At 42.1% G+C, this 12,628-nt stretch overlaps 1 protein-coding gene across 5 annotated transcripts in view; it reads right to left on the reverse strand.

The window, feature by feature from the left end:
• Nucleotides 1–904: 904 nt before the first annotated feature.
• Nucleotides 905–12,628, reverse strand: part of TTC27 (tetratricopeptide repeat domain 27) — a 184,352-nt gene continuing 172,628 nt past the window's right edge. For all 5 annotated transcript variants that reach the window (XM_086327527.1, XM_086327528.1, XM_086327526.1 and 2 more), the window contains 4 exons: nucleotides 10,674–10,871; nucleotides 9,300–9,411; nucleotides 5,080–5,180; nucleotides 905–1,143 (listed from right to left, as the gene is read on the reverse strand). In XM_086327527.1, coding sequence (XP_086183653.1) covers nucleotides 1,021–1,143; nucleotides 5,080–5,180; nucleotides 9,300–9,411; nucleotides 10,674–10,871 — 534 coding nt within the window. In that variant the 3' untranslated portion in view covers nucleotides 905–1,020. The remainder of the gene's footprint in view (nucleotides 1,144–5,079; nucleotides 5,181–9,299; nucleotides 9,412–10,673; nucleotides 10,872–12,628) is intronic.

Raw genomic sequence — 12,628 nt, forward strand, 5'->3', positions numbered from 1 at the left:
GAAGCACTGCTAAGCATTTATTCACTGACAAAAGTTTCTTCAAGTTTTTGTTTTAATGTTCAGAATACTTACATTCTGTATTTTTAAATTTCCAAAGGCAGCAGAAAGTCACAAAGCAGTAAGGAATAGAAATTATTCACATTTTATAAATAAGAACATGGAAAATAGCAAGGGTCAATGACTTATGCATAGGACCGAACAGTCAGCAACCAAAGCCAGGACTACAAATTCCTTACTATGACTTTTGAAGTAAGATTATTAAATTCAGCTGCTGCCTTCAATATTTGTTTCCACAGACATTACTACGAAAACATTTTACTTTGGCATTTTTGTAATATGGCACCATTTATAGCTGTCTTCACTCATCATAACCTTATTAAATAACCATCTTTAAGGCTGGCAGTATACACAATGAGGACGGTCAGTCTGGTTACTAGTGGCTAATGGTTGAGTCAAGATTTGAGTTATGTCATTTTTTTCTCTCATTTTCCTAGTTTGGAAGTTAAACCATACCCATATTCCTAATTCAGCCAAGTCTGTATCTTTCTGACCTAAATGCAAAATCTCAAGAAGTGTAAAGGTTTCCATCACCGAATGTACTCTTTTATCACTTTTGGATAATATACCAGCCAATCTAATGATTCCACAAACTTGCAGTGTGTGATTTTTTTTCCCGTTTAGACTTTTTCCAGAGAATGATCTAATTCATTTTAGGCTGAGAGAGAATAAACTCCGTGCTAAAAAGAAAACTACATTTTCCCCCCTCTTTGTGCTGAAATACCTCAAGAATAATAAAAATAGTGAATTCAACTGTAATTAAGCCTAAAGAAAGAGGAAAGGAACATTTTATTTAATGTATTTCACAAAGTTCAAGCATTTGGAAAAAATCACAAAAGCAAGGATGTTAGCCATACAAGAAAAATTTATTTAAAAAAATCAGTATCTTGAGTTTGAGATACACAGATATAAAAGAAATTCTGGAAAGTGAAACACCTCTTCCAGAAACTGTTCCCAGGATGGTCAATACTGATTTCGAAATTGGTTGCTTAGGTCTTGAAGCTCTGTCACTAAGGTGTCCATAGCTGCTATTTCATCAGCTAATTCCCTGGCAATTTCTCCACTTGCCGCATCTGTAAAAAGTTGCTGCAGCATAAAGAACAAAGCAGAATTATCAAAACAGTGACCATCTCTTTAAAGAAACATAGACACAGAGTACAGAATTAAAATTCCCTTTATATAATAAAAACACAACATTATAGCAGCAATAGTCGTGTTTGTTCCATTCACCATCCTGGAAACGAACGAGCTGCAACAATGGATGAATCAAACAACATGCTTCAACTTGTAAATTCAAATGGGTCCGCCTCTTGGAAATGGTTATCTTGAGTATTGATTGTATTATTCATTTCAATGTCATAAGATGGTCTTTGGATAAATAGACATTATTCATCTAAGCAAAACAAATCTATTTGCTGTGTATACAAGCCAAACAAATACATTTTATATTCAAGTTCATATAAATCATACTCTTTATGCTATCTGAAAATTAATTATGGCTTAGGACTAAGAGGCCACAACAATCATCAAGACTGGGTAAAAATAAAAAAGTCCAGCACATTAAAACAAAAGTGAGCTCCTTCTGTAAAAGGAATTGTTTTGGGGTGGGGCAATACCACAACATCCTTCAGTAACACCACCACGGCTGGCACATTCTGGAACGCCTTTCTAGGAGCTGCCTGCTGAGCCAGTACAGGCGCGCAGGAAAACCAGCTTCAGGGTTTTATGACCACATTGTGTGTGTGTTTTTTAATCAGATATGTAATTTACTCAGCTTACCATCTATCCTTTTCATCACACTTAAGACTATTTGTTTACAAAAATCAAACTTATCATTAAAATATGACTATTTGCCACCACCACCACCACAGATGACAGCAATCATTCTGACAGCTATTCTAAAAAGGGAATCCTGAAGATGTTCTGAGTGAAGGCGTCATCACATGATAAGCTTAGAGTTTCCCACAGTGATTTATGGAGCAAAGAGCTGTTTTGTAACGCTTTGCCACGTAACTCTGTAGTCACGTCTTACACAGCACTTCACAACAGACTGACATACCAACTGCTGCGATGTGCAGTAGAAAAAACACCTCTGAGCAAAGTAACTTGGACTTACATGGCATATTTATTTTTACTAAGAATTACAGCGCTTATAAATCATCACAAATCTGCCTCACTTCCCTATAAAGTAAGGAGGAAGCAGAAAGAGACGGAGGCTTAGGCAGAAAAGAACAATTTGCTGAGGGTCCCATGGAGCGTAAGTGTTATATCTGCTCTGTCTCTAGGCTCTCTGGCATTCTCACCAACTGCTCTCATGCCACCTACTCCCCCACCCCCACCACCCTGGCAGCCAATCTGTACAAGGACGGTGTGCTGAGGGTTGAGGAATTACTCTGTCCTGGCCGAACAAGAACTGGATGACTTTAGGTGAGTTTCTAGGTTCTATCTAGGAGTTTATGTTCATGACGTGCCAGGCCTGGCAGGAAAGGACCAGAGATTTGTGTGAACTGAGCCTATTAACACAGTTATCCTCAGTCATTTTCACTTTTTAAAGTGTTCTGGAAAAGGCAATTCTTTTTCAGCAAATCCAATTTGTTATAAAGCAGAAAAGTAAAAATGATTTACTATAAAATCAGGGGCTCCCAAACATTATATGCAAAAAGGTGCTTTCAAAGGAGGTGTTGGGAAGCAATTTTTCCCATTTTTGGATAATCCAGTTGAGATCCAATGAGAACAAAATCTATACACAGATGATGTTCTGAAGCCTCATTTTCAGTGTCTGGAATTCCACAATATGAATGGATTGGACAGTACATACAAGACTGTTTAAGTCAGGCTTCCCTGGTGGCTCAGGGGTAAAGAATTCGCCTGCCAATGCAGGAGACACAGGTTCCATCCCTCGTCCAGGAGGACCCCACATGCCGCAGAGCAATTAAGCTGGTGCACTACAGCTACTGAGCCTGTGCTCTAGAGCCTGGGAACCACAACTACTGAAGCCCACGTACCCTGGAGCCCATGCTTCGCAACAAGAAAAGCCACTGCAGTAAGAAGCTGAGCAGCGCACCTAGAGAGAGGCCCTCTGCTCATTGCAACCAGAGGAAGCGTGTGCATCAATGAAGACCCAGCGCAGCCAAAAATAAATAAGTAAAATTACATTAGAAAAAGACTATTTAAGTCATATATAAGTGTAGGTTTATGTAAAATTAATATATTATAAGCTTTGCACAGAGAAGAGAAACTTGTGGAGTACATCCTGAAGAAATAAACAATCATGGGTAAGTTGATGACCTCACTGAAACTAGGAAACTGAGCTCCTAACTTGGGAATAAGAGTCACAAAAAAAGTTTGCTACCTTGACCTTTAAGAGAGCTCCTGCAGCTTTCTGAGAGACACACAATCTGAAGCTGTGCTGTCAAGCTGGGAGAAAATACAGTTCTCCCAGATTATAGAAAACTGGTTCCAGCAGGCACACTCATTAAGATAGCAAATGAGTTAATAATCTACACAGAGACAAAAATGCTGCTCTGATCTGAAAAGATCATGCAATTAATAAAAATGCACCCTCTGGAAAGGTTTTTACCTGTGTCCAAAAGTGACCTTCACATGCCATGAATTTGGCTCTCAGAAGTGAGTTAAAATTAGCTGAGACCCAAGATTAAAAAGGGAAGGCAAATAAAGATTAGAAAAGAAAGTGCTAATTTGTACTAGAAGTTATACTACTTCAAATTTTGTTCCCAGTGGTATACTCCAAGCCTAGTTTACATGTTAGAACTACCTGAGAAACTGAACACAGATTTCCCAGGCTCTGCCCCAGACCTGCTCCGTCACAGGTGGAGATGTGGAGTCCAATCTACTCAAGAGCCCCCTCGATGACTCTCAGCTGTCCCCCTCCTAGCACCGGTTCACAGGGTGGTACTTGTAAACTGACAGCATACGTTTTACGTGTCAAACCTGAGTTTGACATCTACCGTAACATTTTTGTCAAATCCATACATCACCTGCTTAATATCTGTCTCTAAATAAATTTTTTTATTCAAATAAAAGTATTTTTTAAGGAAAACATTAGAACACTACTGTAAATAGAAAATAAGCAATAATATTCATGAAATTATAGATTTGATTGCTACTTACACTTTTTTCTAATATGCACTGAAATAAATATATATTAAAATAACAACATTTACCCAAGTGCTACTAGTAGTATATATGCCACATTTGGGGGAAAAGTGATGTAAGTAGAAGAGCACTGTTTAAAGAAAGCATCAAGAGCTGGATTATAAATACTAATTTCAAAGATTCCTAAGTTACCCATGAGTAGGGTGGTTTAGTCAGTAGGTCAATGATCTCCTCACCAGCACAACCACCTGGGGGCTAATATCTAAAACATAATGGGAGGGACTCCCCCGGTGGTCCAGTGGGTAAGAATCCCCCTGCTATTTCAGAGGACACAGGTTCAAACCCTGGTCTGGGAAAATTCCACGTGCCTCAGGGCAACAAAGCCTGTGTACCACTGCAGAGCTTGTGCTCTACAGCCTGGAGCCGCAGCCAACGAGGCCTAGGCACCGAGAATCCAGGCTCCGCGACAAGGGAAGGCACCGTAACGAGAAGCCGGCACACCACAATGAAGCACAGCGCCCACTCGCTGCAAAGAGAAGCCGGCACACCACAACGAAGCACAGCGCCCACTTGCTGCAAAGAGAAGCCGGCACACCACAACGAAGCACAGCGCCCACTTGCTGCAATGAGAAGCCGGCACACCACAATGAAGCACAGAGCCCACTCGCTGCAATGAGAAGCCGGCACACCACAACGAAGCACAGCGCCCACTCGCTGCAAGCAGAGAAGGCCCGTGCAAAGTAACGAAGACCCAGCCAGCCAAAAACAAATACACAAAATTTAAAGGTAAAATCAAATGTGGGCCTAAAGTTATCCCTCATGTAAAGAAAACTTAAGAGCAGCTGGCTGACACCAAAAACTTTTTTTTCCTATGATAATTCTAAATACTTCACATTTCACTCTCACCTGTGCTTTAGATAATAAGCCCCGTAAATTGAGTCGAACTGAAGACAGCACTTGTATAGCCTCCTGGGGACTGGATTTGTTTTTACTGCATTTAATAGCCACTGGAAGATAAATACACGGAAAACATCCATTAAAAATTGATAATGATGATAATTTAAAGGCACAAAATCCAATTATTTCATTAGCACTTTATACTAACAGACTTTAGAAATGCTTCTACATGGAAAGTTTTTATTTTGGTAAAAGGAAAATAAGTTATGTGCATAATTTCCCCTTTTATCCCTTAAAAAGGATAATTTATTGCTCAAAGGAGACTTTTGAGGAAAATGAGTGTTTCCTGGTGAGTTACAGACTGTTGGGAATAGACTCTAAAAAAACACAGAAGCAAAGATTATTGAAATTATGCAGAAACAAGATGCTCACAGAGAACAAAAACAGACGCAGTTCATCTTGATATGGCTTCCCAAAGTACTGAGTCCCTGGTGGGGACTCACAATTGCCAACGACACCAGCCCAAGGAAGTGACATGCCAGATATTCACAGCTCAATTCTCACTGTATTTTCATACCTGGGGCTTGTATCACCACTCTGAAGAAGTGATGTCAACAACCCAGGTGCCTGCATTTAGAGAAGGTGAGCATGACCAGGCTGAGCCACGCCTGGTAACCATTAGCACCAAGCAGGGGAGAAGACGGTCACTCATGCCAACAACTCTGCCTCTGCATTCTGAGGAGCCCATTTTCCCTAAACTTGAAATTATGAACAGAGGCTATAACCCTTTCTAGCAGAAGGCCTGGCTATTAAGGCTTTTTAAGAACAAGTGAAGGAGAAGGCAATGGCACCCCACTCCAGTATTCTTGCCTGGAAAATCCCATGGACGGAGGAGCCGGGTAGGCTGCAGTCCATGAGGTCGCTAAGAGTCGGACACGACTGAGCGACTTCACTTTCACTTTTCACTTTCATGCATTGGAGAAGGAAATGGCAACCCACTCCAGTGTTCTTGCCTGGAGAATCCCAGGGACGGGGGAGCCTGGTGGGCTGCCATCTCTGGGGTCGCACAGAGTTGGAAACGACTGAAGCGACTTAGTAGCAGCAGCAGCAGCAGCAGCAGCAGCAAGAACAAGTGAAGAGCTTTGTAAAAATATAATGCTTCAGATTTCTCCACTGACTCCTTCTTGTTTCTGTTCCTACAACCTATTCTAAAACTCCACTAACCAGTGCAGCAACTGAAGTCTACTCAGTACCCTGTATCTTAGAACAGGGATAGACAACAGATTCCTTCCTGTATGTAAACTAGCAGAGGTTGTGTGCCTGGTAAACCAGGTTTGTCATTCATTAATACCTTCTATGGCATGAGAGCTACGTCTGGCATTCCTACTACAAAATAATAACTAGATTTTGAAAGGATGCAAGGGAGTCGACAATGTCACACTCATTTTTAAAGGGCATAGGTTAACCTGGAGATATTGAGGATTATGATGTCTGTGTCCCATAATAGAGGAAGGTTGTAACTACCATGAGTCAGATACTTGGGTTGTTTAGTACCTAGTGATATATCAAAAACAGCTGTGATTCTGTTTTCAATCCTTGTCATTTTGAGAAAAACAAAATAGAGAGCAAAGAGACAAACACTCTATTAGTCCCCTTCCTCAATCCTATTTTCAAGAGGCATTAGAGACGGAGAGACACAGAGAGAGAAACAGAGAGAAATAACCTGCTGTTTCAAATCATCAGGAAATCCAAGACAGCTATGCTTCCTCCAGGCAGACTGTAGTTAAAATGCATAACTATGATTTTAAAAGTTCCTGGATGGCAAAGAAGGAATGAACTTTTGCCCACCCTTTCCCAGAAAACAGAACAACACAGACTGTAAATGAACACCCTCCAGACAGAACAACGGGTACACAATGACAACACTGTTATAGAAGGGTCTCCAAGCCTATGTGGAAACCCTTACCAAGCTTTCTGGAGCACGTGTCTATGCTTCAAAACAGCAACCCAAAAAGGAATAAATCATATAGAGTTTGTTTTTTTTTAATGTCGTATTTCCTTTTCCAGAATTGGGTGAGGTGGAGCACAGTGATGGGGAGAAAGATAAAAAAAGAGAACAGAAATAACAGAGAAACTCAGCTTATTCTTCCATGGAGCATGGCTACACAAAAGCAACACAGACAAGGTTAAGATTTATCTTTTTAAATCTAAAATGTCACTAGAAACGAACGCTGAGCATCCACTCAGGTATGCTTAAAATGCCATAAGAAGAACGAACACATAATTCATTCAAGTCAAAGGGAAACTTAAAAGAAAAGACACTTGTTTTTCTCTAAGTATTTCTCAGAAGGAGAAAAAAGTGTACCAAAAATAGTTTGAAATCAATTTTAAGGTGCAAAATGAAGATTTTTTTTTTTCCTGGAGTACTTCTTTAACCTGCCTATTTATATTTGACAGGTTTAATACTACCACTTGGTGATTACAGAAAATATCTTGGTGTTGACTGATACAGAACCCGCTGTTCACAGAAATGTTTAGGGTTGGCAAGAGGAAATAGCTCGGGTAAGTTCTTCAAAGCAAACTGCACCCTGCTATAACTGTGTAGATAATATACCTTAGCATGGGTTCCTCCAGAAGTAGTCCCGTATCCACAGAGGCCAAAGGCCTTTGAACTTTTAAAGAATGAACTCCACCTAAGCTCACCTACCCTGAGGCCAGCACAAGCTTTGTAAATTCCAGCCATCCTCGACCCTCCTTCCACTGGCCTGTCAGAAAGTATGTGAACCTCTTCTACACTGAGTTTCAGCTACACAGAGTCTAACTTCTACCTTATCTGTCAAAAGGTGGGTGGCCCAGGAAATTGGATATTTATATCTTTTTGTCAATGACAAGTAGAATTATTAACTACTAAGCCCATTTCTAAACTGTTTGAACATTCTGTGATTTTTTTCAAGGCAAAGTTAAGCTTTATTCTTACTCATTTTTTCCTTTTTAGTTTTGAGTCCCTTATCACCCAACTCAGATCCTCTACTACAGAAAGAAAAGGGTAGGGGTGAGGAGGTGCTTTTACTCATTTTTCGTAACAACCATTGGTATTATCTCTGTTTTCATGACAAGGGAACTAAGGGTCAGAGAAGGTAAGTAATGGTGACCCCAAGTCGCCGAGTTAGCATGTGGCAGAGCTGGTCCTGGAGCGCAGGCCCCCTGAGCCCAAAGGTCTGCCCTGTATAATCGCCACTTGTCGGCACCCTACTTGCGGCAACTGTTGCAGAAGTTACAGGAGGACTTTAGCATAGATTCATGGTCCTTGGGATTCAGTCCTTGAATCCTAAGTGTGGCTTCACTATTTTATTTGAATTGCATTCCCAGGGCATCACATGCCTATGTTCAAACATAAATATAAAAGTGCATTACTGCCTGTAACTGGTATACTTTTCATTAATGCAAATAATTAAAAGCAGCCTTTATCTGGAATATCTTTCCCCAATAGGCATACAATTTCTAGGTAAGGTTATTTCTCCCCTAAATACCACACATTAAAATATACTGGTATGCACTCCAGAAATCTATGTACTCTAAATATTTTCATTTATGAAAGAAGAATATGAGTCAAGAAAAGTTCAGATTTTCTTACTACTAGATCATCAATGCAGGAGGTTACTTCTGTGTGAAGATTAAACACAGTTGTAAAGGTATTTCCTATCCATCAGTCACTTATTCAAACACTATTTAAGCCTCTAGCCTATTTTTTCTCATTGTTCTAGGGTGCCTACTGCTGCCGCTGCTGCTAAGTCACTTCAGTCGTGTCTGACTCTGTGCGACCCCATAGACGGCCTCCTACCAGGCTCCCCCGTCCCTGGGATTCTTCAGGCAAGAACACTGGAGTGGGTTGCCATTTCCTTCTCCAATGCACGGAAGTGAAAAGTGAAAGGGAAGTCGCTCAGTCGTGTCCGATTCTTAGTGACCTCATGGACTGCAGCCCACCAGGCTCCTCCGTCCATGGGATTTTCCAGGCAAGAGTACTGGAGTGGGGTGCCACTGTCTTCTCTGAGGGTGCCTACTACATAATAGTTAATCTATAAATGTTTGCTGAATTAACTACAAAAATTCTAATACAATGAAATAATCTGAAATTATCTGAAATGGAATTTCGCTTTTGACTAATATGTTTTCCTATCAGTAGAAATACATTAAAATATACCATGGATATTAAATGTTACATCAAATACCATGTGCAAGTCCTAAGGCTCTTTGAACCACTTCCTTAAATGACGTAATATTTTTCTCCCAAAAACTGGACTGTGTGTCACACTTGTATGCCTTAGAGAGATACTGGAACGCCTGAGGAAAGAAAAAGAACAGCATTTAGAACAAGCAGAATTCACATTTCAAACTCTGCTTCCTGGAAGTCATATGGAACTAATTCCAGCTGAAAAGCCAGCCTCTGCGTTATGCAGCACACTCTCTGCATTATTCTCATCAAAGACAACAGCAACAAGCAGTTAAATCAAATGGGCATGTCTGAATGGAGACACTTCCCTCCAAAAATTAAAAGGCAGGGTTTACAAATGTATAAGAAGTATACACATTTCCCTGGCATTTGTAAACATCAGCTTAAGAGACCAGTTTAGAGAACGAGGTGTGAACTTGGTGAAAACTGTGGGATTACTGGCAGGTGAGCAACAACACAGATGCTTAAAACAACTTTCTTTTACAACCTCCCCACCCTTGAGGGAGAAATCACAGATCAGAGAATTCAGAGTATCCTTAATGCCACATATGCCAGAGAGGACAGAATTCAAGAAGAAGGGAAGGACAGAAAGCAGGAGTGTGTGTACACATGTGGTGAGTGTGTATTCTCCAGGCTGACAAGGCTTTGCTGGAAGCCAGCTGGGTGGACTGAAGTGGGGGAGAGAACGGCTAAGAATCCCACAGATTGGCTGTACTGTGGCAAATTCCAAACTTATACAAGTACATTTGATTTGTTGTGGATGTTTTGAAAAGAACACAAAACATTTAGTATTCCAACCCTGGGAACTCTGGAGGCCCCTTTTACATTCGAAGATAAGAAGCTGAAGGCATAACTTGAACGCACTGGTGCTCCACTGCACTTGCAAGAAAGGGGCAGGGCAACCTTTGCACAACATTCATGTTCAGACTTTAAAAGCTCCTCTCCCATAGTCTTATCGAGCTCCTTTTTCTTTCTCCTTTTCATAGTCTCCACCTCAGATTTAAACACTCCTTTGTCCTTGTACCGTCTACCTTAGTCTTCAGCAAGGAGCCTGCAGAAAGGGGTGTGGAGTAAATAACGAGAACCAGCTGTTCACGGCTTGCAAGGAAAGCAGATTAAAGAGACCCTTTTTGGGGAACAGAGAACAATTATTTAAGAAAAACTCATGGAAAGAAAAAAGATGAATGTTTACACATCCTAACTTGTCCACAATTCAGGGTGCTTATGTTAAAAAACTCTGCATCATAAGTGAAAATATGAGCATATTAATCTTATCTTTCAAATTATTAGTCTCCCTCCAACCATCAAAAAGGCAGATTCACCCTGTGTTCAAATAGAAGGTAAGAGCCCCAGAGGACTGGGAAGGACTCACCTTTTCATTTTCGTCAGGCTTGTCACTCTGCCCGTTTCCATACACTTGGGCATACAGCCTCCAGATTTCTCCATCATTCGTCACTCTTGAAGTCACTCTGCCAAATAACTCCTGCAGCTTTCCTCTGAGGCCAGTTGCAACATCGCCACTACGATCGGCCATCCCATCCATCACTGCCCTGACCAGGATTTTAAGGACCTTAACAAATGCACAGAAGAAACCGGTGAGCTAGAAACAACCAAACAATACCAAAAAAACAAAGGGCCACCCTCACCATCAACGATGACAACAGTGACAAACCATGTCAGGCCTGTAGGAATATCACTCTGCCACTTTTAAAGAGTAAAAAACAAGATGAGCCCATCCGGAACCACTGTCTGGGATCTCAGACAGTGATCTGACCTCTCCCGGTGTCCCCTTTTCAGGCTCCTTGGAGGGCTCTGCTTCACAGGGCCCTAGGCTCCACGTGCCTCTCTTCTCACTCTGAGGGTCCTCTCTGAATGATCTGATCCACACCTGTAGCTGCAAACCCTCCATGACCAAGTATCTACCCAATACTGTGGGTGCAGCACCAGCCTGACCACCTTCCAGACAGAGCCCCCGGACTGTGTGCCTCAATACCTACCAGACATGTCCCATCAACCTCTCACCCTCCATCTATCCTAGATCCCAGATCCCTCTTCCTCCTGTACTCTCAGAACTGGCCCCCTGAGCACCAGCCTAGATTCTCTTCTCTCCTGGTTGGGCCACACGTAACCGATTTGACTCAACACTCCTCAGTTCAGTTCAGTTGCGTCCGACTCTTTTCGACCCCATGGACTGCAGCACACCACGCTTCCCTGTCCATCACCAACTTCCGGAGCTTGCTCAAACTCATGTCCATTGAGTTGGTGATGCCATCCGTAAGTCCTAAATCCAGCTTCTCCTCCTTTACGTTGGCCTCACTATTTTCCACCCATATCACAGCAATAATGCTCAGAACTAGAATTCTGCTTAAAGTGGTCCTGGCCCTTCCTCACTGTTGAATGATAAACTACCAATGCATCTGCCTCAAGCACGCAGGCTTCCCAGAAAGTATCTCTTGTCCTTCCAACTACCCCAGTTCCACTCACCACTTGGCAACTTCTTGGCCATCTCGCTTTCATTAGTCTTTACACATTCTACCCCAGATACTCTGAATGCTGATAGATGAACTCAGTTGAGCCCCACTGCAGGTTACACTGCTATGACAAGGTACAGCTATATTGGGCCGTGTATCTCAAGGGCTCCTGGAGGCACACAAAGTACATCCTCAATGACCCACCCTTGTGATAGGAGGCCAGCAAAGACACATGGATCTATCTAAAGAACCAGCTCAGGCAGAGCACCCTCAGACCTTGCTACTCAGCATGGCCCCTGGACTGACAGCAGCGGCCTCCCCCAGGAGCCTGCTGTAAGTGCAGAATCCTGGATGAGATGCTGCTCCATCTCGGATTGAGAGTCTGCATTTCTAACGTGCTCCCAGGTGGTGCTGATGCTGACGGTCCACAGATCACACACTCTTCTGAGTGGCAAGGTTCCATGAGACAGGGTGCCACATCTTTATTCTTACTCTGAACTTCAAGGAGAGGACCACATCATCAACGCGTGTCCCTGATTCTAACATCGTGCCTGGCACACAGTACTGATGCAATAAGCGACTCGTGCCTGAAAGACAGACTGCCACGAACACACCTCTTTCAGAAAGAGTTGCTAAGAGAAATGCAACCGACACCTTGCTCTGTCTCCCTGCAGGGCGTTCTGATCCAGACATGAGATGCAGCCAAGGAATCAAGGCCCTTCTGGCCCGTGAACACTGTTAGGAATGTGAGCTCAGACTCATGGCCCTAATTACATCCAGGGATACAAGTGGACGGGAGAACACTCAATTGTGCTTTTTTTTTCTTTTGTGACAGACAAGGTAAATTATCTCTGCC

This window comes from Bos grunniens, chromosome 11, assembly GCF_055505025.1.
Source record: "Bos grunniens cultivar Pamir isolate PY7600 chromosome 11, Bosgru_T2T1.0, whole genome shotgun sequence".
Classification (NCBI taxonomy): domain Eukaryota; kingdom Metazoa; phylum Chordata; class Mammalia; order Artiodactyla; family Bovidae; genus Bos; species Bos grunniens.